Raw genomic sequence first — 27,135 nt, forward strand, 5'->3', positions numbered from 1 at the left:
AGTCACAATACCGAAAGCTTGAATGCATCCGAAACTTACGTACTCGGCGCAACAATACGATTTTGTCGCACAAATGTACAAAAAAGTCACGCAAAGTATGAAAAAGTCGCAGAAAATACGCACAATAAGAACCAGTATGAATTTTTTGTATTCGGACTCAAATCGTACTTTGATAAATGTGCCTGTCATGTAGGCCCAGCAGTAAAGGGTTAAGTTTTCAATTTAGAAAGTGTGGTTGGAATCCACATTTGAGGGAAACACTTCACAGTAGGGGGTAATTCAAAAATACCCCCTAAAGACACTGAAGCCATTTGGGGGGGGGGGGCGGGAAACCTGAGGCCATTGGTTTCTTTAATCTGATGATCAAAGAAGACAAGTGTGGACCTAGAAGAACAGCAGGAGGGAACAGCATACAGAAAATATGGATTACAGAAAGGGATCCATATCTCCTTTGTTTTAGGGTTCACATCCTCATACATCACATTGTTTATGAGGAGGTCCCAGGCTTCCCAATAATACAAAACAGGGACTGCCTATACCGACCAATTAGGAGGGATAGTTTTTGGGGGACTGGAACATGAGACACCCCTCATGTTTGGTATCATTTTGATCACCCAAATACGAGTTAAAACAAGCCCCTACTTTCATAATAATATTGGGACTGACAAATACCAATATTATATGACAAGAAAGTGGCATGAGAAGTGCAGCTCTCTACAGGGGGAGGTCATGTGACAAGTTCCTGGGCACTCCCGCCTCATGAATAAGGTAATGAGGGAGGGTCCCAGTGGGGGATAAAGAGCACACAGGCCCAGGTATTCTTTAGCTCATTCTGGAGGTCCAAACTTATGTTGGGGGATGGGCTCAGGATTTCCAAACTCTTGCCTCAGGAGGGCACAAAAGATAACGGAGTAACATACATAGGGTTTTCTCTGTGTTTTATTTCCTTATATTTTATTTACTGTTTGTATGTATATGTCTCTTTTTGTAAAACCTTTTTTAAATGCACTGTTTACCCTTGTAATATTAAAAATAAAATTTAATAAGTTCTGTTATTTGGCTCTATAAAGATCCCCATGTACCTTGTATAAATGCTCAGGCCTAAATATATTAACTGCTTGGCTGTATGTGTATTGAGTAGGGGGGGCAAGTTCTGTGTAGATGCTAATTAACTAGTTAACTGCTAGCAGGAGATTGTGTTTGACTGTAATTTTAACCCTGTGGCTGCTGGAGTGTGTTGAATTAGCGGAAACTAACCCTACTTACAGTGAGAGAAAGCTTGTGTGATATATTTTGGGTATTAGGTTTCTATCGCCTGTTAATGATAGATAGTGGCAGCGAATAGTTATTTGGGGCAGTGGTGTGTTTGGGGGTGCTTGATGTTATTCTAACCTGTGTGAAAGATGACTGAGTGTAACCCCTTGTTGTCCCTGTCCCAGTGTCATACGTGTCTGAGAGTGGCGTGTTCCTGAAAGTGCCCCTAAGATTTTCTTTCTTAAGCATGCTGTGTCTGCACAAAGTTGCAGTCAGTATAGCCTAATGTAGGCTGCATGGCATTATACCAGGAGTCACCCATTTCTTTGAATTCACTACTGCTTTATGTTTTATTAGTACTTTTTGCTTTTACACCATGCTTTAATTGTTTGTAGAGGACAATAACATACTATACCCAGCTAAACAGCACCACATACTTATTGTATCTAATACTTCAACTCCAGTTTGTCTCTAGGAATATGAGACAAGCCTTTCTTTGCTATGGTACATGTAGAAATGAAAATACTTAAAAGAAAATCCCATGAAGGGCATAATTATCAAAGCATGGAACTAGAATTTACCACAAACAAATTATGCCATTTTCTATTAATTAGTAAAGGATTTTAATGGGATTTTTTATCAGTAGGTTAGAGTGAGCATTTATCATGAAAAATACATCTTAAAAAAATCCCATAGAGAGGAACAGTCACAAAATTTCACTCTGGTGGACTGTAGTGCCAAAAGTTTTGATTTTTTTTATTATCTAAAAATGGCAGAAAATAAATTAAAATATCTTTTTAAAAAATCACCCTCATAAGAACACATCTGCTCACAATTTTGAAATAATTATTTTTATACCAAAGGATGACTATTCTGCTAACAAATTCCTTAGCTGTCCTCTACTTGCTAAGGATGATGGGAATGGTTACTAAAAACAGCTGCATTTAGGTTAATTGTTTGTGGCTTTTTAACCCCTACATTGCAAAGGGCAGCTCGGGCACCTTCAAAGCTTTAAGCCTCGCAACACTTCTTATTTTTGCAAATGTAGAGACATTTATACATGTGTTATAAGAAAGATGAATGTGCAAATGATTAATTGTCTTGTGATGAAAGATTGCGAGACAGCTGCTTAAGAACCAGAAACAACAAAGAAAGAGAAGAAAAATCTACTGCAGAGGTGAAATGACAGTGCACTGTGTATGAGATTTCCATGGCAACGAACGCTGGGAAGATGAATGCTTTATATTCATTCTGCTCCGCAGTACAGGTTCATAAATCTAACTTGCAGAGAGAGCACAATATCTTGGCTGTTCTACTGTACCCACAGATAATTTGCTTCTGGTTCTAATTATGGCAGAGAAGCACAAAACAATGAGGTCATTATTAGTGCACAATGAACTCAAATAATTGGAAGCACACCTGCCATTTGACCTTCTGTTTATCTAACATGGTGCAGAAGGCAGTAGGACAGGCTGTGAAGAGATAATACCCCAAATAATTGTAAAATAATAAACCACAGAATCAGTACCTCCTACAGTTGTGAATGCACAATGTTCCATTTATTGGATTATAATGATCAAGTCCAGTATTCCTCTAATCTTAATCAGATGTCTCTTTTAAATTTATAACAGTTGAAATCTCTGTTTTGAGCTTTCATTTAAACAGAAGTAAAGATAACTATACACCTACCAATAAAATTGTATGCATGTATGTATGTATGTTGTCGGTATGGTAGCCCAATGAACCAAACCAATATCCATGTACTAAGCATATCTGTCACCTTGTAAATCATGCAAGTTTGAAAATCCTACTTGCCAGTGTATGGTGAAGTAAAGAGGAGCAGAAACTTCTTTTGGGCTGTTGGGCCAAAGGAAGTGGACAATAGAAAAGTGGCCATGTTATAATAGGTTCCTATATACTTTCATTTAAAGGGTCCTGTCCCCCTAAGAAATAATTCCAAATTCTTTTCTACTGGGTAAATCAAGCATAATAAACTTTACTTACACTATATAAATGATTTCAATCTTGTTTCCTTCAGTCTTGGCATTACACAACTACAGCAAGCAAGCAGGAGTCATTTTCTTAGTAAGAAAAGCTTTGCATCATACCAAAATCTTTTTTATATGCCAGAAAATTTTGCTCATCAATTAAAGCCACTACTACTCATAGTATGGTCAAGAGACTAGAGGTATGACAAATTTTATCCTTGAGTAGACATGTTAAAGGGTGGTTCACCTTAACATTAACTTTTAGTATAATGTAGAGAGTGATATTCTAAGGCAATTTGCGACTGGTCTTCATTTTTTATGACTTGTAGTTTTTAAAATATTTATGTGTAGCAGATCTCCAGTTTGGAACTTCAGCAGCTATCTGGTTGCTCGGGTCCAGCTTACCTTAGCAACCAGGTACTGATTTAACGAGAGACTAGAATATGAATAGAAAAGGACCTGAATACAAAGGTAAGTAATTAAAACTAACAATAACAATAAAATTGTAATCACACAGAGAAAGTTTCTTGGCTGCCAGGGTCAGTGACCCCCATCTAAAAGCTGCAAAGAGGCAGAAGAGAGAGGCAAATAATTGAAAACTATAAAAAAGAAAAAATGAAGACCAACTGCAAAGTTGCTTAGTATTGGCAATTCTATGACATACTAAAAGTTAACAAAGGTGAACCACCCCTTTAATAGCGAATACTATAAAACGAGCCAGTTTCACTTCAATGAGAAAAAAATTCTCATGGGAGAATCTGTAGTCAAATGGGGAAATAAGTTTTTCTCAACCAACTGAATCAGGTTCAGTGTGTGATAAGTATCTCAGAGACACAAGCAAGCTTCTATTGCAAAACTACAGTGTATAGGTATGGGATCCCTTATCCGGAAACCCATTATGCAGAAATTTCCAAATTATGGAAAGGTCATCTCCCATAGACTCAATTATAAGCAAATAATTCTAATTTTTAAAAATGATTCCCTATTTCTTTGTAATAATAAAACAGTAGCTTGTACTTGATCCCAACTAAGATATATTAATCCTTATTGAAGGCAAAACCATCCTATTGGGTTTATTCACTATTTAAATGATTTTTATCAGACTTAAGTTACGGAGATCCAAATTACGGAAAGATATATTATCCGGAAAACCCCAGGTCCTGAGCATTCTGGATAAGAGGTCCCATTCCTGTACAACCAACTATTTTGGGCCCCGAGGTAAAATGCTTATATCTGATCACTGTATGGTCATTTATGCTTAGCACATATATAGAGCAATGCTGGCCTAATGCTGACCAATATTCATATACTAAGAATATTCGTTGGTTAAAAATCATGTAGTTTAGAAAACGTACAATGAATTTGCTGATGCACCACAACAGCAAGTTCATTTATATCAGCAGGGTAAGAACACTTCCTGCTTTTCCAAAAAATGTTTACACTTTGCATGAATGGAATGATATACAGCCAGCCATACTGTGTGTGGCCCTTTGTACGCTCTCCTGCAGTGGCTAACCCCTAAGATTAAGGTGATTTTTTTTTTGGACTGTAAGCTCAGGGAAGCCTGTTATTGGCTGTTTTGAATGTGTATTTGCATGTTCAATGTATATACCCATTTATAATACAGCGCTGTGGAATTTGTTGGCCCTTTATTATCATTATTATTAATAAGTATTTATAAACAAAATCTTTAACTTTATAATGGGCTATTAACAGATGAAATCTAATTGGACTATACAAGGGCTTATGTCCTATAAACAATATAAGGTAAATTAAACACATTTGTAAACCAGTACAGGTATGGGACCGTTACCCAGAATGCTCGGGACCCAGGGTTTTCCAGATAAGGCATCTTTCCGTAATTTGGATCTCCATAACTTAAGTCTGCTAAAAATCATTTAAATATTGAAACCCAATAGGCTTGTTTTGTCTCCAATAAGGATTAATTATATCTTAGTTAGGATCAAGTACAATGTACTGTTTTATAATTAAAGAGAAAAAGGAAATCATTTTTAAAAATTAGAATTATTTGCTCATAATGGAGTCTATGGGAGATGGCCTTTCAGTAATTCAGAACTTTCTGGATAATGGGTTTCCGGATAAGGGATCCCATACTTGTACCCTGAATTTGATTTTACTTGCATTCTTTTAGGAAATGCAGCTGTATGTCATAATTTAGCTCCCCTTTATACTCTGCCCTCAAATGAAATGGAAAGAAATTCCATTGTAGCTTAAAAATCTGCAGTTAAATCACTGTGTGTAAGTAGCTGAGATAATACCAATCCTGTAGTGTAAACTTTGTTTGGTTTAAAATGACTCCATTCCAAAAAATAAAATACTACAATTGCCAATGTAAAAATTGCAATTTACTGCACCTTCTAAAATCTAAATTGTTACTCTGTCCTTCTAAATTCTAGGCATTTGTTGTGGTGTATAACTGCTTGCAAATAAGCAAGCGTATGCCCCTGTACATGATTACAGTAGGTCTTGCCAGTGCTGTTAAGCAGGTAAGTTATTACATATATGGGTATAATTATACAAATAAACTAGAAAAAAAAGAAAAGGAAAAAGTGTTCTACTCACTTTTATGTCCTAACAACTGATTTTTATCATCCTACACTATGGCTCCCCATTTTAATAGGAATGGATATAAAATGTATGCATCTATATAAAAGTGTAAGTGACATTAAAAATTATGTAGGTCTTTCAATTTTTTTCATCTGTTGGAGGTTTTCTTTTCCATAATGGCTACAATCATTCTGCTTATCTTTTGTCTAGGGATTAAAGTCACCCAAAACTGGTGAATAAAATAAGTTTGCAACCATTATTCATTAAGGTAACAAATCTGACTTATTTTATATTAGGTTTAACCATCCTTACTCTAAATCAGGGGTGGGCAAACTACGGCCCGTCAGCCCTTTCAATCCGGCCCGCCGTCTCCGGCCCCCTTAAAAGAATGACGGGCCCTGATTGGTTGCGCCCCGTGCGTGCGCACAGCGTCAGCACGCATGGGGCGCAACCATATAAAAGAATGCACTGGGGAGCCGGGGAACAGAAGGACGGGACGGAGGAAGCAGCGGGTCGCTGGGGGGGAGCTGAGAGGCCCCATAATTTTTGATGGCAGCCCCGGGCGTAACGCTGTCCCGGCCCGTATGTTAGTTAATGTGGCCCCTAAAAAGTTTGCCCACCCCTGCTCTAAATGGTCACTTACTCTACTTAAAGTGAGAATTTGCTGTTATAAGACACCTTACCTAAATGCTTCAACAACAGTCCGTTCTGATAAGTGAGGGGCCACTTGTCTGAAAGCCCTTTTGAAATCCTCTAAAGTTAGAAATCCACGACCTGTTACCAAGGCAGAAAACATAATTTGACAAACCGATAACTGCAACACAACAATAGTTTTTCTCAATGTATATTTATATCCCAATGGTTACCTGAGCATAGGACTACTTAAGTGCCATATTTTTTTAATGGCCTGATAAACATGGTGCCAAAGCACCTAAGGCAACTCCCATAGACCTGAATGAAAATTGCATGATAAGAACTCATGTCAGCACCTTGTCAAACAGAAAAGTATAGTTATGTGTTTCCAGGCTACTATAGCTTCACAAGTCCTGACATGATTACTTGTCAGGTAGTTTTTATTATACACTAAGGGGATCTGTTTCTGGTCCTTTGTAAGGGTGTTGTAAACTTAAAATGCTGCACTTAAAGCACCCAGTGAGTCATTGCCCTAAGCTCTGATGCTTTGCAAGAAAGGGCATTGCACAGAATTGCATGGGAGGTAATGTTAAAAAAAATAATGCAAGTGAAAACACCCTCAGTGTAAAAAAAACAAAAAACAAATCATTGGTGTGAAATAGACCTACTCTGCTCCATGGTCTGAGAAAGAGCATGGTAGCAGTATACCTGGGTAACCATCCAAAGACATCAAAGATGGTTTGGCCTCTGCAACCATGGGCGAGTATTGTAAAACAAATTTTACTTCCTATAAAAAAGGAGCAAAGAAACTGAAGTTCCTTTTTGAAGTTCTTTTGGTGGCAGGCCCTGAATGTTTTCTTAACCAAGGTTTTCAAAAAAATCAGAAAGTACAGTTGCTTTAGACTTTCTGCCAGATACTGCATAGTTTTAGGAAAAACATCATCCTTTTTTTTTTTTTTTTTTAACCTTCTGACAGTGCTTCAGAAACAAGCCATATTCCTTGGGCTACAGTCAGACAAGGTTGTTTCTAAAACTTCTGGACACTCCATGATGTGTTCACACTGGCAGGCACAGTGCCTGGGTACAGACACATGGAGCAGATTTTGGGCATGAAGTGAGGGGTCAGGCTCTTTCTTAAACTGTATTCATCTGCAGGCTAAGAAACCGCCTCATCGGACTGTAGCCTTAAAGTTATCTAGCCTGGCAAGGGGAGCTGGCAGTATGCCAGTTAATGTTAAAGGGGTTGTTTATCTCCCAAACACTTTTTTTCTAATTCTGGTGTTTTAGATAATACACCTGCCTGTATTTTTGACTTTTTTTTTTTTTTTTTTTAAACATTAAAGTAATACTGACTATTGACTGAAAATACGTTGCTTATTTTTCACGGATAGGGCTGCTTTTGTAAGTAATTGTCACTTGAAAGGGGGTGGCCTCAGGAAATTTCTCCCTAATGAGAAATCCAGCCCTGGAAGTTCCTAAACCTGACTGTTTTGGCAACCTGACTGTCCCTTCTCAGCCTGTCAGTTATAGCTTCTAATGGACTACTGCTGCACAAATATGGCAGCCCCCTCATAGAGGAACATGCGGGATCACATGGGTAATGTAAAAGCATTGGGTAAATACATTTATGGCAAAATTATAAAGAGCATACAAAGATAATGTTATGACAGTTGTAAAAAGGGTTTAATTTCTGGTGTCAGTATCTCTTTAAAGTTTAAACATTAATGTTCCTTTCTCTGCAGACTCTAAACTGTTACACTCTGATACATTAGTTGATACATTTCTCAGCATCATCATTTTAGGATTTATTGTATCAATTACAACAGCTACATTTAATGAAACTGGGATTATGCTCAGTAGGGCCAAAGATAAAAAGAAATGTCATCTAACGTATCAAATAAGAACAGTTTACACAGTCTGTAACTCAACCCCACTTTATTTCTGATGTACTTTCTGAAAACACCTGCGCTGAAATACGTTTTCGTAGGTGAACAACCCTTTTAAACTCCAGCTCCCAGCAACCCACTTATAGCCTTCAGCCAAGTCCATTCCAAGTACACAGAGGCCCAAACAGCCTCTCACCAGCCCGATAAATAGAGACAGCTGTCCAGATGCTGGGAGTTATTGTTAACCAGAATTTGTGGGATCATTGAGTTGCCAATGCCTAATGTAAACATAGCTATTCTAAATTGTTTTTTCCCTGTCAAGTGGGTTACAGAATTACATTTAATAGTACATATATTTATATTTCATATTCTTAATCAATAATAGTATAATATAATTAGGATATTAATATAAACACTTACAATGAACATCAAACACTGAAAAGATCTCCCTCTGGTTGCCAAAGCTGAGCTGTGCTGCTTTCTTTAAAGCCATCATTTTCAAAAAGTTATCAGATGTCACGCCTATGGTTTTAAAAGATGGAGAAAAAAAAAAAAAAAGAATATTAGTCTTCAAAACTGAAACAATGTTTAAAAATCATAATACAGCATAAAGTTCATTGGACTCATTTACTATAACATGTGGTAGCTTGTACAATTGTCATTGCACAGCATTCAGCCTAGTCTAAATTGCACTAGACTGTTCAAAACATGTTATTATGAGTTACTAATGTCAAACTGCACTTGTGCAAGTTAGCATTTTGTTTAAAAATCAGCTGTTATGAGCTAAAAAAGTGAGCATTCACGCCACCTGACTGTACAGATGGTAACAAGTCACTAATCAATGGGAAGATACAATGTTACAACAGGTACTATAAATTCCAACAGTACCCTGTAGAGTACTATTAAAGCCCTATTACATCTAATTAAAGTGTTATTAATAGTTGGCTGAACATTCTTATATACTACAGATTAATTTTGAGGTTTATAAATATCCTGTAAACTATAACTTATTTAACTATTTATTGTAGTATTGCAAGGATAAACACATCACTTGCTGGTTGCTGGGTTGGTGATCCCAGGCACAACTTATGAGTTTAATTGCCTAGAAGGGCTTAGTTTCATGGGACACAAAGCACCCTGCATGCCATCACTCTTAAGGCCAATGAAACCTGTAGGTTGGCCACGCTGGCAGCTTATCAGCTCATGTATTGGGCTCTCTGGGCCTAACCCACCTATAAGTGCTTGAAAATAGTCCAGATCGATTTGGCAGTTTTAAAAATTCAGTCGGAGTGCATAGGCATATTGATGAGGCCCCCCTCATGGCCTGAGTTCTGTCAATGTGATCCAATTTTGTGAGCCACAAGGTGGGCATATCAAGGAAACATCTGCTTATTTAGCAAAGTCACTGATCTATAGCCAGTTTTACAGTACAGTACAGTACAAAAATGCAAACTGTTAAGAGAATAATTTATTTACCTGTAGTGTTTATCATGAAAGATGACAACATAGAATCAACTTCTAACTAAAATGAAAAAAAACAGAAAATATTGTGGATGACTACAAAGCAAAGTTGTATTAGTAGGAAAATTAATGTTCCATTTAACTTCACACAAAAAAATTACACCATTAAAGGTTTATGTCTAAATTCTATGATAAACTGTGACTGGTATGAAAAATAAAGGTGAAAATCAAAGTGACTCAATAGAAATTAGCAATAAAAAAATACTAGCAGCAAAACTACAGCTTCAATTTTTTTTTTGTCAGTGACCTCAGACAACCACACAGAGACAGAATAGGAAAGCTAATAATTAAAGAATAAATTTGCCCTCTAAGAAGCAAATAAAAAAGCTGTTCTATCTAGATAGTATTGGCCACAAATATTTTAGAATCAAAATGAAAGAATTACTAAAAAGAAAAATCAGCAATAAAAAACAAGAATAGCAACAAAACTTGATTTTTTTTTTGTGGGTCAGTGACAGAATTTTCAACTGCTGGCTGTAATGAAGCATAATAGGAAGACTAATAATTTAAAAACCATACAACTAATTAAAGTGATACTGACACAAAAAAACTACTTTTCAAAATATGAATATACATAAAAAGCTACCTATAGGTCATGTTGACATTTTTTTGCTGACATGTTTGCTTCTGTAAGTAATTGTTACTTGAAGTTCATACACCTGACTGTTTTACCAACCTGACTGTCCCTTCTCAGCCTGTCAGTTATAGCTTCCAATGCAAACGGACAAATATGGCCGCCCCCTCTTTCAGGAACATGGGGGATCAGACAGGTAATGTAAAAGCATCAGGCAAATACTTTTATGGCAAAATTATAAAGTTCTTGCAAAGACAATGTTATGATAGATGTAAAAAAAAAATATTTAATTTCTGGTGTCCGTATCTCTTTAAGGGAGACCAATTTACTAGTGATTTACACTGGACCCATCTATAATATAAAAGTTAATGGAGGAACTTCCTCTTTAAGATGCAAATACAAAACAAGGAAAATTAAACTAATACAGCTAGAAGATCTGTTATCCAGATACTAATTTTAAGCCAAAGATAGCAAAACATCATCTTGGTAATGTTTAGATATTTTAGTAGCCTTAAAACAGGGAACTCAATGCAGAAAACCTGGTCCCAAGCTTAGTTGATAACAGATTCCATATCTGAATACTTTTATAGGCACAAGTATCATGCCCTAGTTGGTTAACAAATAAACAGAGCTCTTTGGCGACATCTACTGGGGCAGAGGAGGAAGAAACAATGAAGGTTTCTGGAGATCTAAAGCTGGCCATGCATGTTATGATCTTTCTTTACTCAACCACCAATTTTAGTGTGATCCAACAAAATTGTGGATTTATTGTAAGGTTGTACATATGGTGATCTTTCTTCTGAAAGAAAATTGATGGAACAGGTTTAAAGATTTGTCTCTAAACGATGACATTTGTTCATTGATTGGGTGGCCAGATTTCAACTACTTAACCATGTTCAAAGCAATGGGCACTCTTGTCTAATGCAGCATAAGATGGCCTGGGTGCAGTATTGTAAAAGTATTACAGCATGCAAAAAGAAAATCCCGCATTCACAGGACTTAGTAATGAAAAAATAAACTTATTTATTTCAACGTCAACCTAACGTTTCAGCTGTAACCACAGCATTTCTCAAAGTGAAAATGCACACATAGAAACCCACTGATAAACACAGCGCCACATTGTGTTTATCAGTGGATTTCTATATGTGCATATTCACTTTGAGAAAGGCTGTGGTAGCAGCCGAAACGTTAGGTTGATGTTGAAATAAATAAGTTTATTTTTTTATCACTAAGTCCTGTGAGTGCGGCATTTACTTTTTGCCCAAAAGGAAAAGAAATCAGAAACATACATTGTCTTTTAAATTGAAAACAGTGTATACAAAAGCATATCCTAGTCACATCCTCTTCCAGTTTGGGCTTCAACTAAACAACATCACTTGAAATGGTTGTTTTTGTTGATGGATAAATTGTACTTGAAATTATTTATTTTACTATAAGCTTGGTCGTAGGATAATGATAAAAATCTCTTAAAAATCTACATGTGTATGGCCACCTAAGTTTAAATAAAAGTGATACCAGAACCTGCTTTTATTTAAATACTATTTACCTTTTTACACTAGTTCTAATAGTATTTTTATTTTCTATCATATTAAAGTGACATTAGAAGCCACCATTTGTTATGATATTCTTGATATTTTTTTCAATGCATACTTTAGCCATTCCAAATACAGGGCTGCAAAAGCTTAAAAAAACAAAATATAAAGAACTTGCAAAAAATATAAAATTGACTTTATTTTTTATTACTAAATTACCTTCTATTGTATTTTATTTTAAAAACCTTAAAATACAGTATATGGTAGTGCTATACAATATGCAGACAGAAAAAAAAAAAGCCCTTTTTAATACTTAGGGGGAATTCACAAAAGTGGTGAAAGTTGGAGTAAACATACATTTAGATCAGAAAATTAAACAACAAATTTACAATTGTAAGTTGACTGCCCACAAAAGTAAAAAAAAATTAACTTTTTTTAATGTACAGCTAGAATGAAGGAATTGAAAGACTAGAGCATACTGGGGAATTCAGGCAATTGGAAGATATCTGGGGGATGTGCTGGTCTGATTAGCTAGTCTTTTATGTACAGGGAAATATACTGGGCAGCCCCATGACTATGATGATGAAAGTCATAATTGAACCATACTGGGGACATCCAATTTAAATGCAATAATGGACACTACAGTGGTGCAGTTTTTGCTGCCTTCTTAGGAGTCTTAAAAAACTATAAAAAGACCAACTGAAATGGTGCTAAGGACAGGCTATTTTATAATGCACTAAATTTTAACTCCAAATTCCTAGACATGAAGCATGGAACATCAGTGTAATGCCAGTGTATACTGAAACCCCTGTTCACAAACAAGAAATAAAAATTGTGTAGTTCCAGAGGTTTACCTTGGAAGGTTTATAACCAAACAACATAACCACAGCCACCTTAAGATCTTCTCTGCTGAGGTAACCCTTATTGCCTTCATCACATAACTGAAACACCTACAAAGGAGAAATCAGACACAGAAATTTAATCATTCATATTACAACCCAGCCAGTGAACAAAGATACCTTGAACCTAAACCATACTATACAATGGCAACTCCAGTGCTATTTAATAAATATAAATGTGTTTAATTAATCCCTTTGGACTGCAAACCTGATCATTTAACAAAAGTGCAAAACCATAATATTTAGTTGTTATTATTTGCATAGATTTTAATGTTAAATGTTTCAACAGATCAGGGACAACTAATCTACTATTTCTTACAGCAGAACCAAATTTTCTTTAAGATGAAGTAGGAAGTCCAAGAACTTTACAGTATAATTGATAGCACACATAATATATCAGATCAAGATAATTGTGTAACTGGGGCCCGCAGAACAATCTGTATAGGGCCAGATCCTTAAAACCTTTGGGAACATAATTGTTTAAGGTGACCACACAAGGGCAGATCTCCTATGCTCTCCGTCCATATAGCCAAATGAAAGGAGAGTATATGAATCTGTTTGTGTGGCCACCCTTCTATTATGGAAAGCAGATAGACTTCAAGGCCCAAAATCCATCACAAGGTTAGAGGGGTTGCATTGAAGTCCCCTTAAAGGAAATGTCAAGCACCCCCCAATGATTGTAGTCACTTACCTGAAATCCCTGGCTGGTGCTGCCAAACATTTTGGCAACCCCCCAGTGATTGTAACTTTCCTTCTCCTTTAAAACCCTGATTTTACATTTTCCTGGGGCGACAAAAAATAAACATAAATTCCAGGAAAATGTAAATTTCAGGTTCTTACTCCTGTGCTGGACCTTGGAAAAACTATGACATTTCAGGGAAATTGAAATTTCTGGTTATGTATAACATACCTCCCAACATTTGAAAAATGAAAAGAGGGACAAAAAGATTTGGTGCGCGCAGCGCGGCAAATTTTTTTGACCACGCCCCCTTTTGTGGTCACGCCCCAATTACCACACCCCATTTTAAAAAAAATACCCCTTTTATATAGATCAAATGGCGGGAGCAGACGAAAATGTGCTATACCCTCATACTGAACGACCTAAGGAAAACAATATAGCAACTCCTACATATAAATACAAATATAGAGAGAAGGCAGTCAGTTATAAGTTCTAACTATGTACCAGTTTTTCCCCCCATACACAGTAGCCCCCAATACACAGTAGCCCGCCCCATACGCAGTAGCCCGCCCCATACGCAGTAGCCCGCCCCATACGCAGTAGCCCCCCAATACGCAGTAGCCCCCTATCACAGCACCTCCCATAGGCGCTCCGCCTTCGTTATGCCTCTCCTTGCGCTGCGCGAAGTCTCTTTTATAAGGTTGCGCCCGTGCGTAATGACGTCACACCCACAGGCGCAACCTTATAAAAGGGACTGTCGCGCAGCGCAACTAGAGGCATAACGAAGCAGCCGACGAAGCGTGAACATCCGGCACAGCAAGCGCATCCCGCTGTGCCGGATAGTTCCATGAATGTTCCGCAATGCGGGACATTCATGGAACTATCCGGGACAGCGGGATACGCCATAAAAAGCGGGACTGTCCCGCGAAAAGCGGGCCATTATGTACCTAAAATACCAGTTCCTATAAGGAATCTCAGTCTGGACCTGGCTGCATTACATTGTATGCATAAGGGAGCTGGGATAGACTATAACGGTTCCCTTTTAGTTTGTGGAACCAGGTAAACCTGTGTAAAGAATAAAATACATTTTTAGTAGTTCATGAAAGTTAGTGATCGTGTTTTTATACATAGGTCTAACTGAATGAGCTCATGCCAAAAAGGGGTTTAATCACTCACTCTCAGAAACGTTTTTTTGTCATTGTCGCTGACTTGCGGCTTGGAACAGAGAGAGTTGCTCGCAGCAGAAAACATCGCGGCTCCTATAACATTCGCCGCCAGGTAGAGCAGGGTCTCTCACAGCGCTGCCATGACTACCACGATATCAAAACTGTCCGCGGAAAACGAGACTGAACTCGGATTGGCAGCAGTCTAACAAATTAAGAGGCGGGGGAATTACTATTGGCTAGATGACCAGGAAGTATCCTAAGGCCCCTCCCCAAAGGGGGTGAGGGCGGTGAAGCTGTAAGGAATTATACAAAACTTGCAGTGCGTTTTACATAAAAAGGATTTATTCACGTAAATAGGCACTTATGCACGAAAGAGCCGAATCTTTAACGGAAACGTTAAAATGTTGCATAAGCCATTTGTCTGTTCTAATAGTTAATGATTTGAACGTGTGTCCCTAGTGCAAACAATATAGGGAGGTAAGAAAGGGCTACGTGTTTTAATTTATCTAATATCCCCAAGATAAATTGATGGCATGCCATCTTTTACCATCCAGATTTACTATGTAACCATGCAAAATTTGTTGCGCGCAGGCTCACAGTTTAGCATCTGTATTGGTAACTGTGTGACAATTAATGAGTTTATTACTTCAAAAAGATAAAGCTGAGTTACACTTTTCCTAACACGCAACCATTACTCTGGGCTGCGTCTCAGATTTGGAACCGAACTGTCAATAACAAGTCAGCCAAGTTCCAAGTTGCTTTAATGCGCTGGGCGCTCTTCAGATGACGCACATTTTCACTCGCCCAATTAGAAAGACGGACAGAAGCAGCGCAGGTCAGTGACGCTACCAGTCTCTTACACATGTGCGAGTCAGCTGCAGAATGGACAGGTGATGTGTTCTTGTATTGTGTTTTGCTTCCTCTGTAGGAATTGCTCGTAGTGTGTGCCGGGGTGATGAAATATCAGTATTATATGGGCAGCCATTCACACAGAGAAAGGCTTAGTAGGTTTCAGTGTTAGGGTTGTTATGGGAAGTCTGTTGTCTTGTACAATATGTGAGGTAATAAGCGGGTCTGGTTTATTGTGTGTGCTTTAGGGAAGCAGAATGCCGGTCCGTTGTTGCGTATAAAAGTGGGACAAGTGTTTTGCAGACTAGATAAGTATGGGAAGATGAGGGTGGGTACCAGTAAGTGCATTGTAGTAAGACAAGTATTTTAGAGCAGTGTGGATTAATGAGACACGGGGTGCTGAAACAGTGAATGTTACAGGACACACGGGGCAGGCTCAGTATCTGTTATATCTGATACATTTGATTTTCCTTCTGCCATTGGACCGGTCTGTTCTTGTTTACATTAAATTACATTTAATTTGTTAGCATTTTCCTCTATTGAATAAAAAAGGACATTATTCTGTGCAAAATACCCTCCTGTGAATAAGAAACAGGCACAGAACTGCTTCAAGTTAGGTTGGGGGGCAGATTTATCAAAATGTGAATTTAGAACTTAGTACATAAAAACTCACCCACGTTCTATTCATTCCTATGGGATTTTGAGAAGTGTATTTATCAAATGGTGGACTCTAACTTTCACCCATCGATAAATACACTTCTAAAAATCCCATAGGAATGAATAGAACGTGGGTGAGTTTTTATGTACTAAGCTCTAAACTCACATTTTGAAAAATCTGCCCCTGGGTGTTGCTGTCTCTGTAAGAAAAGTGCTAATGCTTCTTTCATTTGAGTGGAAATTGTAAACAATACTAACCATAAGACTCTTGATTCAAATATTTTACTCTAATAGGGTATGAAATTACTCCAGTATTAGGGGCTGGTTCATCAAAGTACGAGTTCGAATCCCAAAATGGGTAAAATTCAGAATAGATATGATAATTTCTGATGATTGGAAATGTCACGAAAATGCTTACGTAAAAATCGTATTAGTCACAATAATATCGTATTGGCGATCTGAAAGTCACAAAATTTTCGTATCTGAACGATCTTAAACGGCGGGAAAACCTTTCTGTCTTTGATCCTTCTGTGTATGTTTTTGGAAGCCTCCTATAGGACTCAATGGCACTCTGCAGCTCCAACCTGGCCCATGGAAAGTCACGATACCGAAGCTTGAATGAATCTGAAACTTTCCTACTTGTTGCGACAAATAAGATTTTGACGCACAGTATGAAAAATTTGCGCAAATTAGAGAAAAAAAACAGCGACAATACGCACAGTACGAAAATACCATTTTTTGGATTTTCGTATCCGAACGAAAATACTTTGGTAAATGGGCCCCTTAGTGTACAAACACTTGTAATTGCCTCAATAGCACTTTCATACATAAGAGCTTATTTGCAAGCACAAGTCAAGTGTGCGATTTTGTACACAAGTTGAAATGTCCACTTTGCAGTGTTATTGTGGCCGTAGAGTAGGGGTTTGCTTAATGCAATTGTGGATGATGCGCGAAAATGTCTTCATGAATCAGACACAATTTTTCTGAAAATCATCATTGTTTGGATGTCATTATTTGCATCCAAATTTCTGTCAAAATGATATCTGTGCCTGATTACTTAGGCACAGGTTTGCTGCGTCTATTAACAAAAGCCCCTGTGGAAACCCTTAAGCTACCACAGCTTTTGAGATGGTGATAGATCCTAGATTCCCCTGCATGAATGGACTAGATAACTATGCAGGATGCAAGGAGTGGCTTTGGGTGTAAGTACTTTTAAAGAATGGTGTCAGTTCATGAAACAACCACCTACAGCAAATGACCCAAATTGTCTGACCTATTGAAGCATCACTAATGAGTTTAAAAATAGGTTTCCTGGTGCATGCAGATATAACAGATGCATAAAATGTAACATATATATGTATATGATAAGTTTTACATAAAAAGTAAAATTTCAGTGTTTTGTCATTAAGAACTTTTTTTCCCATCATGTATCATGGACCATGTTAAAACAAAAGGGCATGATGGCCGTCAAGTTAAACTTGACTCAAATAAATTATTGTTTCACCTAATATACCAGCCTCCACATGTCTGTTTCAATTTGTTAGCCCCCTGCATAGATTTTAATTCACAAGTTTTTGACCTCTTCTCATGTACATTAGTCTGTGTCACTCTTCCCAGTTCATCACTCTCTGTATTACTCTTCCCAGACCCGCTATGTCTGTTTCCCCAGTACATCAGTCTTATGCATTTTCATTTCCACTGCATCAGTTTCTGCATCACTATCCTGCCCCAAATTAATTACACCATGCTATTGTTTTCCCCAATCATATTATTCTTTGTATTTTGCTTACCCGGATCCCAGATTTGCTTCCTTTATCTTTCTTTGTAAATATATCATCATCTGCATCTCTCTCTACCAAGATTGCAGATGCCACTTTTCTGCCTAGCCATAGCTTTTAAAAAAAAGTTTCCATTGCTATCATGTATCATTGAGTTTCCTAAAAGGTTCCTGACATGAAATATACATTTAGAATTAAGTAAAATGAAATATTGACAAAGTGAATTTTTTCAGTTTGTTGCAGTTTTTCTTTCTAAGCCTGTTCTGTGAAAGAGTCTTTTTCTCTCTCTGCTTTTTGTATAAAGCAGACATCTTTAAGCCTCCCTTTATAGGAAATCCTCCATCTTTCCACTGTTTTGTTACTGTACTGGCCTATGAATAGCAGAGTATCTGCCCCAAGCCCAGTGCTTTGATAAGTAAACATAATTAGTATCTTCAGCTTATGGTGTTATAAGTTATCCAACACTTGGACAATACTTATAGCAATATATCACTGTTTTGCAATTTGCACAGTCACTTTTTGTGAACCCCTGACTAGCAGCTATCACTTGACTAGCAGCAATCACTTTAAAACGATATATACAAGTAAATTGCAAAATGCTTTAATTTAGGCCAGGGGATCAGTTAGCATGTAAAATGTTATTCATTTTTACACTTACCTGTTCCACTAACATACTGGAGCAGAGTATTGTATATTACTCACTAGCAATGTTCCCTTCAATTCTTTCTTGGCTATGTGAGAAAGAAAATCTTTTGTGTGCACATTTTAAATTTGTTTACGGATTTTTAAAAACTGCAAGAATAAATGTAACATTTTGTGCACACCACAATTTGATGTGTGTGCTGACCTCAAAATTAGTGTGTGCAGCGTATTGTGCTCACTAGTATAGGGTAGCAAAAGAGTCATATTCACCTTTGGAAGGAAGCACCAGAACTGCACACATTATAGCTTTGAAAGCTACCGATTCAAAGGATGACATCTGATTATAGTATTTCCATAGACAATAAAAAGAAACAAGGGACCTAAAAGAAATATACTATGCATATTAAATGTCAAACCTTTTTCTTTTTTGTGTCTGGTAGGACCTCAGCTTCCCAACAGAGTAATTATGGTAAATGGACCTTATCTAGCAGTGAGGATGAAACAGAGGACAGTGGAATACCATCTCCTCCATCAAGTAGTAGAGAGAGTCGGGATTCTGTTCCTCATTACCCCTGCTCCGATGCCAGAAAAGCATCTCACAAAAGAAAGGCGAATCCAGTTAAATTTAAAGAGATGTCTAAAAAGGAATTGATTCCTGCCAAGAAAATAAAAACTGAGACTGAAGTTTCAGGATGGTGCTTATCGAGTAGTGATGAAGAATCGAAACCTACCCAAGTTGAACAAAAAGGGAACATTAAAGCAGACAAAATAGAGGTGCTAGTGCAAAGCAAAAAAATACAAGAAAACATAGAGGTGAAGCAAAAAAAATGCAAGACACCAAGTGATTCTCAAGACACATGGGACCTGCTCCAGGCTGGTGAGCCTTTCCGCTTCTACCTTACTAAAGTTATGGGGATCAAACCTAAATACAACTCAGGTGCACTTCACATAAAAGGTAAGTACAAAAACAAGAATGAGAGAACTAACCCTTATGAATTCAGATTTACAGATTTAATGTGATTATGCTCTTAAGCCCTAAAAGAATTATGGGGCACTTTAGGAGAAGCAGAGATAGGAACACTGGAGAAGGAAAGGCTAGTAAAGAGTTAATCTCAAGCTGCAGGCATACCTTCAGTTGTCTCAATAGTGCCCTTAAGTCTCCCCATATTTCAGTCGTTCAGATGATCAGAAGCCAAACAGGAAGAAAAAATGCTGAGCTGTGTAAAGAAGATTCCCAGAATGCATCGCTCCTGCACGGAGTCTAAGACCAGCTACTCAGGAAGAGCATGTGCATTTAACATACCCTGTGAACATGCTTTCCATTTCACAAAGCAGAAGAGCTCGGGTAAAGTAGGTCGCGCTCGCGTCTTGAGGAGGGAGAAGGTTCGTGCATGCGCTTTTTCTTATGCGGCGCAATGTTGGAATAATTTAAATATACAACATGGCGGCCGCAATAGAAGAAATATAGCATTTAGGAAAATCAGAAACTGCAGGCAATATACAGGTTATCCAGGTAAAAAAAGGTAGCGATCAGCTATAGGGACATGAGGCCTTTCTATTTAGGGGGTCGCACTTTACACCCTTTCCTTCTCTTTTAAATAAAGAAATTTATTTCATGCCATCATTTATTAACCTTCCTATATTCTTGTTTGGTTCTGTAAAACACATCTCACTGGCAATTTCTGGTTGTGTTGATAGTGTGATTGGATATATAACTGTGGTGTGTGTGGTCACCTGGTGCAAAAATAATTTGATATCAGTGGTATACATAAAAGAATAACTAGCTTATGTAATTATTCTTTTTTAAATATGTACTTTTTCATTTTTACACTTTTTCAGTATCATGAAAAAATTGTGTGTGATTGGTTTGTGTATTAGCACATTATATAGAATTTATAATATCCATATCTGATGATTACTGGAGGGTACGAGCAATCTTTCCTGCGACCGATGGCCGCTTGAAATATCGTAATTGTAATGTGTATGGCCACTTTTACACGGATCTTCCGTTAGATTGGATCTAGGGCAGTGCTGTCCAACTTCTGCGGTGCCAAGGACAGGAATTTCTCTCATAGTGGAGGGCCGCTAATGGAAGCCACACCCCCTTTAAACCACACCCATTTTATCACAATGGTGGTAGTGCAGCAAAAACCCAAATGCTTCGTCCTCACTGCAGGGGATATCAACCATCATTCATATGTGAAAGAATTATATTATGTCATATTATATTATAATATATTATGCCTCCTCCTCCACTGTGGATAGCACAGCAACCCCCAGCATATAATTACACGCCTTAGGGACCATTTAATCGCTATTTCCAACTGCTAACAAACTCCCAAAACAAACCCCTGCCCTATGCTGCCTGTGTGTGCCATACTCTGCCTGCCCTATGATGCCTGTGTGTGCGCCATACTCTGCCCCATGCTGCCTGTATGTGCCATACTCAGCCCTACCCTGCCTGTGTGTGCCATGCTCTGCCAGCCCTATGCTGCCTGTGTGTGCCATACTCTGTCTGTCCTATGCTGCCTGTGTGTGCCACACAGGCAGCATAGGCCAGGCAGTACATACAATGTCTGTGTGCCATACTCTGTCTGTCCTATGCTGCCTGTGTGTGCCATACCCTCCCTGTGTGTGCCATACCCTCCCTGGTCTATGCTGCCAGTGTGTGCCATACCCTCCCTGCCCTATGCTGCCTGTGTGTGCCATACCCTCCCTGCCCTATGCTGCCTATGTGCCATATTCTGCCTACCCTATGCTGCCTACACACAGGCAGCATAGTTCAGGCAGTACATACAATTTCTGAGGTGTGAACAGGAGAACAATGTGGGTGATTACAGCCTGAGCCTGAGGTGTGAACAACGCAGTGGGTGAACAATACAGAGATTAAAAGGTGTGAACAGTACAGGGGATTACATTTTTAAACAATACGGGGGGATTGCAGCCTGAATCTCAGGTGAGAACCATGCAGGGGGCCAGTTAAATTCAGTACGGATACCATTTAAAGCTTACACAAAGTTAAGCCATCAAAGCAGCCAGACAGGTGGGGGGCCACTGATCTAAGGTATCCAAAAGTAGATCTTGAGCTTCTGATGAGTAGATCACAGCAGCTACAAATGACATGGTTAGACCACACTTCTGGGTACTGGGTACCATTCAAAATTGTAATCTTTATGTCTGGGCTTCTCTCATTTTAATGCTGGAAAGATACACTGCCACAGAAAATGTATCATGAAGTAGTAGATGAGATAAGTTCACTGAAAGAAGTCCCTACTTTGCTGAACTCTGGGCACCCTTGGGTTGCTGGTTAGCAGTGCATGCAGTTTCTATCGTAGATCCTCCTTGACTAATGAAGTTGCTCTGTGTAACCAGGACTTTCCCTACACTGAATCACCAATGTGAAAATTGTATTGGTGCCACTTAATAATTAGAAAACTACCTTGCAGTTATATTTTACTGTTCTTCCTGGCATTATTTTCTGTGTATTTATGTAGCTGAAATATGTGCTATTTGTCACAGTTCATTACACAAACCATATCTAGAATGAACTGGAACATACAGAATGTGATGTATGGTTAGAACAGTTTATTGCAGAACATATATATGGTGCAGCAGTTCTACTTGCTTCAGTTTGAAAAAGAACAGTAGCGAAAACTATGTAGTTTTACATATTACAATTTGTGCAATCAGTACATATATATTCTGTAATCGCCTTTGTAATAACAATTTTTTGCTCCTACAGATATTTTATCTCCTCTTTTTGGGACACTTGTATCTTCAGCACAGGTATGTGTTTTTTTCACAATCTATAAATTTAAGTTTGCATGATGGGGAAGGATTGTTTTTAGATGCTAACCCAGTAGAAATAATGGGTTATTCTCTACACCCACTGGTCATCATGTTTTTCTTTCCCCTTCCTCATGTATGGGTGGTGATTTTGGAGAATTTATTTTTCCTTCTGGTAACTTCTTCTTCTGCTGTTCTCTGTTGTTTTTATCTGCCAGAGCCAGGATTAGTCTGTAAATAATAAATGCATAATTTAACTTTATTCTGCAATTTTGTTCTTCCTGACTTAAGCTGGCCATACATGTACCGATATTATCGTATGAAACGAGGTTTTGTATGATATTCGGTGCATGTATGGTGAATTGATGAGGCAACGGCTTTGGATATCAGTCGTCTTCTCGATCGGGCGACGTTTAGGGCTGAATCATCAGATAGGTGTAGAATTCCTATTGTTTCTATCTCCATATCTGATGATTTTTGGAGGGTACGAGCAATCTTTCCTGCGACCGATGGTCACTTGAAATATCGTAATTGTAACGTGAATGGCCACTTTTACACAGATCTTCCCTTAGATTGGATCTAGGGCAGTGCTGTCCAACTTCTGCGGTGCTGAGGGCCGGAATTTCTCTCACATACATGGTGGAGGGCCACTAATGGAAGCTAGTTTTGGCCACTCCCCCATTTTTAACACACCCACTTCAAACCACACCCATTTTATCACAATGGTCGCTGCAGGGATATCAACCATCATTCATATGTTAAAGAATTATATCATGTCATATTAAGACATACCCTTAAATCCATATGCCTCCTCCTCCCCTGTGGATAGCACAGCAACCCCCAGCATATAATTACACACCTTAGAGACCATTTAATGGCTATTTCCAACTGCTAACAAACTCCCAGAACAAACCCCTGCCAGGTTCACCTCCCACAGGCAGCATAGGGTAGGCAGAGTATGGCACACACAGGCAGCACTCTGCCTGTCTATGCTGCCTGTGGGTGCCATACCCTCCCTGCCTTATGCTGCCTATGTGCCATACTCTGCCTACCCTATGCTGCCTATACACAGGCAGCATAGGCCAGGCAGTACATACAATATTGATTACAGCCTGAGATGTGAACACTGCAGGGGGTGAACAATGCAGGGATTAAAAGGTGTATACAACACAGGGGATTACATTTTTAAACAATACAGAGGGATTACTGCCTGAATCTGAGGTGATACCATGCAGGGGACCAGTTAATGTCAGTACTGATACCATTTAAAGCTTACACAAAGTTAAGCCATCAAAGCAGCCAGACAGGTGGGGGGCCACACAGAGGGGGGTCGAGGGGGACAGCACTGATCTAGGGTATCCAAAGGTAGATCTTGAGCTTCTGATGAGTAGATCACAGCAGCTACAAATTACATGGTTAGACCACACTTCTGGGTACGGGGTACCATTCAAAATTTTAATCTTTATGTCTGGGCTCTCTCATTTTAATGCTGGAAAGATACACCACCACAGATAATGTATCATGAGGTAGTAGACCCTGATGAGATAAGTTCACTGAAAGAAGGCCCTACTTTGCTAAACTCTGGGCATTCTTGGGTTGCTGGTTAGCAGTGCATGCAGTTTCTATCGTAGATCCTCCTTGACTAATGAAGTTGCTCTGTGTAACCAGGACTTTCCCTACACTGAATCACCAATGTGAAAATTGTATTGGCGTCCCTTAATAATTAGAAAACTACCTTGCAGTTATATTTTACTGTTCTTCCTGGCATTATTTTCTGTGTATTTCTGTAGCTGAAATATGTGCTATTTGTCCTCGTTGCTGAGTATTTTAAACAGTTCCACTATGGTTGAATTTCACTAGAGTATATTTGTCAAATCTGAAAAAAGTTGATTTATACCATATCCATTATATATAGAATCGTATATCAGTCACATCAGAAGTGGATTTGAGAGAGGGATGAAGTCAGCAACTGTTAAAGCATAAGGTGTGTGCTTTCTAGGGATTGTCACTTTATTCATAAAAACTGATATACACTACAAAACTATTTTAGCAAGCAAGGGATCTCCCATTTTGGGAAGATGGTTTCTTAGGAATCGTTAACCCTCCTTGCCTTATGCAGCAGAAATCATATTTTTGCTTTTTTGCAGTGCAATAGAGGAACACTTGCACATGGTCAACTCTGGGGGGAAAAGGGGGCTCTGCAGCTAATATTCTTCTGAATTCTTCTGAGCTAATAACTCGCACCTCATATTAATCAGCCAAGTGAGCTATACCACAAATACAAGGGAAAAGCAAGTTTAAATTTTTTGGTAAAATCCATTACAGCCTCTTTAATAGGCTAACATTCACTTTTAAACAGGAGATTAAGCTATTGTTTTCGGGCTGATCTCAGCTCCATGTAGCTGCATGCAGGCGAAGCTGCAATTGTTGCTAAAGGAAGATGCTGATTAGAGCGGATCTGCTTCTCACCGCCTGATTAAAAACTGCAGGCGGAGAGAAGTGGAGCAAATGACCATTCCCTTAGGGTAGAAGAAGGAGATGATAAAGATCCCCACCAAAGTGTCTGAGATGGCTGTGCCTAAATTGCACAGTATGCCTCTAAAAATATTTACCAATCAACGCAGTGTTAGTGAGCCTACAATTAAGGGCAAGGGCACAAGAAGCGTATCCAACGCTTCTTTCTACCTTCAGTTTTAATTAGGCAGAGGGATGCATTTTAATCAGTTTCTGAAAATTACAGCTTCTGTCTGTGTGCAATTCCACAGAGCAAAAATTGGCCTAAAGATGCCAGTTTTCACATTTTTAAAGGGGACCTGTCACTCTGATAAATAACTCCAAATTATTTTCTATATTGTTAGTTGAGCAAAATAAACTTTACTTTCTCTAGATAAATAATATAAATCTTGTTTCCTTCTGTCTTGGAATTACTCAATCAAAGCAAGCAGGCCGGCACCATTTTGTGGACACTGTTATGAAGTCAAGCTTTGTATCATGCCAAAATCTAGTTTATTTGCTAGAATGGGGGACCAGATGCCCATGCCCTGGCTACACAATTAGATGATGATGAGGAGGGAGGGGAAAGTGAGATGTGCAGTGACATCTAGGTAGTGCTGAATGGAAAGCTAAAGTTATTGTCTGCCCCGCCTCTATACCTAAGGAATAGAGGCGGGGCAAGCAATATATGATTGACAGCTGGGATTTTGAATTGCCTTTATATTGGGTTTGAATGTGTTAATATAAAAATAAATTTGTGTTTCATGTTTAATTTGAAAAGAACTTTTATTATACTGCTTTCTATGTCTGGGTGACAGGTCCACTTTAAGGGCGAACATCTCTTTTGTTCTTTTAATAGTTCAACTATTGCTTTGATATTAAGTGGCTAGTGAAACAATATCCTGAAGAATTTAGGTGAGTTTATTTTGTTTCTCTTTCTCTGTTTGTCCACAGAACTTTTTAAAGACTATAAAATGTGATTTATTACAGTATTGTAGGCTTTGTGTACACCTTCATTTTTCTGGTGCATTGCAATCTGATTGTGACAACATAACATTGATCTGCATGTTCTGCTTTGATTTTTGAGCAAATGTTTTTGGCAGGCATGGATTCCACATTTTGCCATATGGCACTTTTTTTTGCGAAAAAGTTGCAGTTGCATTAAAAAAAGTCATGTGGTAGCCACATTTTACAAATTTTTGAGCAGTTTTGTGAATTTTTCTGCAAAGCGAAACAAGACTGATTTGCTCATCACTATTTACAAGGCTTTAATGTATTATACACTTATACAGTAATGATACCTTAAAAAATATGCATTCATCTGTTTGGCATATCTATATATTAAATCAATTGCAGTAAAGTAATTTTATTGTTGCTTAGGTGTAACTGAATAAGTGCAGTTTAGAAAAATAAGATCATTAGGGGCAAAGAAAAACTTTTCAGGAGCTGGTGAAAAATATAGTTTCTGCAGCAAGTCTTATTGGATTGTAGACTTTCACCTTAAATATTGTAGAAAACTTGCTGCAGTGAGTTGTGTTGTAGCTACCTGCAACACCTAATTATTGTTGACATTCCTTTTTAAAATGCCTATAGGAATTAATGAAAACTCATAAAGCAGCAACTAAGATAGAGAATAATGTGTGTAGTACAATTCCTGGTGTACACAGCCTAATAAATTATCTTTCTTTCTGCTTGTTGTTTTATTACAAGACTATGTATTAATCTAACAAAATATTTGATTATTGTGTTTATTTAATTTGGCTTACCAAATGACTTTTACTTTTTTTTAATGTGGCTGCTTAGAATTCAAAAACCATTATTAGGAGAAAATACAGATTTGTCATTTACTGTGGCCTTGTTGATAAAAAAGACTAATAACACTTATTGCTCTTTGTTTGGGGAAAGAGACAAGCCACTGCTTATTGTTCATGGTGAGAAGAGAGAATCAAAAGCTAAACTACATGAGGATGCTCACCCTTACGAACACATCCGTCTGTGTCAGGTATCAGTCATTTTTGTAGTTTTTGTTTTTTTCCTTTTAATCAAATCACAATGACATTCTAATACATAAAAGTGTTGTTCATATCTACTACATGGAACACCTTTTGCCTGGGCACACACTATGCCTCGTCTTGGCTTCACCCACATAAGTACAATTGGCTAAGTATGAAGTTGGTTGTGCTTCCTCCTCAGAGTTATCAGAGATTAAAAAAGTAAATGGTATTAGTAG

At 38.1% G+C, this 27,135-nt stretch overlaps 2 protein-coding genes across 5 annotated transcripts in view; one reads left to right on the forward strand and one right to left on the reverse strand.

Moving 5' to 3' along the window:
• The window catches only part of efcab11 (EF-hand calcium binding domain 11), a 32,206-nt gene extending 17,254 nt beyond the window's left edge, over positions 1-14,952 (reverse strand). The window contains exons 1-5 of one of the 2 annotated variants that reach the window (XM_031906881.1): positions 14,711-14,952; positions 12,811-12,906; positions 9,806-9,851; positions 8,750-8,851; positions 6,494-6,584 (exon numbers count right to left, since the gene is read on the reverse strand). In XM_031906881.1, the coding sequence (XP_031762741.1) occupies positions 6,494-6,584; positions 8,750-8,851; positions 9,806-9,851; positions 12,811-12,906; positions 14,711-14,785 (410 nt within the window). In that variant the 5' untranslated portion in view covers positions 14,786-14,952. The remainder of the gene's footprint in view (positions 1-6,493; positions 6,585-8,749; positions 8,852-9,805; positions 9,852-12,810; positions 12,907-14,710) is intronic. The other variant, NM_001113812.1, reaches the window with a different exon arrangement.
• Positions 14,953-15,042: 90 nt separating this feature from the next.
• The window catches only part of tdp1 (tyrosyl-DNA phosphodiesterase 1), a 64,976-nt gene continuing 52,883 nt past the window's right edge, over positions 15,043-27,135 (forward strand). The window contains exons 1-5 of one of the 3 annotated variants that reach the window (XM_031890526.1): positions 15,043-15,177; positions 19,067-19,581; positions 22,369-22,412; positions 25,765-25,820; positions 26,811-26,907. In XM_031890526.1, the coding sequence (XP_031746386.1) occupies positions 19,260-19,581; positions 22,369-22,412; positions 25,765-25,820; positions 26,811-26,907 (519 nt within the window). In that variant the 5' untranslated portion in view covers positions 15,043-15,177; positions 19,067-19,259. 3 annotated transcript variants of the gene reach the window in all.

Source organism: Xenopus tropicalis, chromosome 8 (assembly GCF_000004195.4).
Source record: "Xenopus tropicalis strain Nigerian chromosome 8, UCB_Xtro_10.0, whole genome shotgun sequence".
NCBI lineage: Eukaryota > Metazoa > Chordata > Amphibia > Anura > Pipidae > Xenopus > Xenopus tropicalis.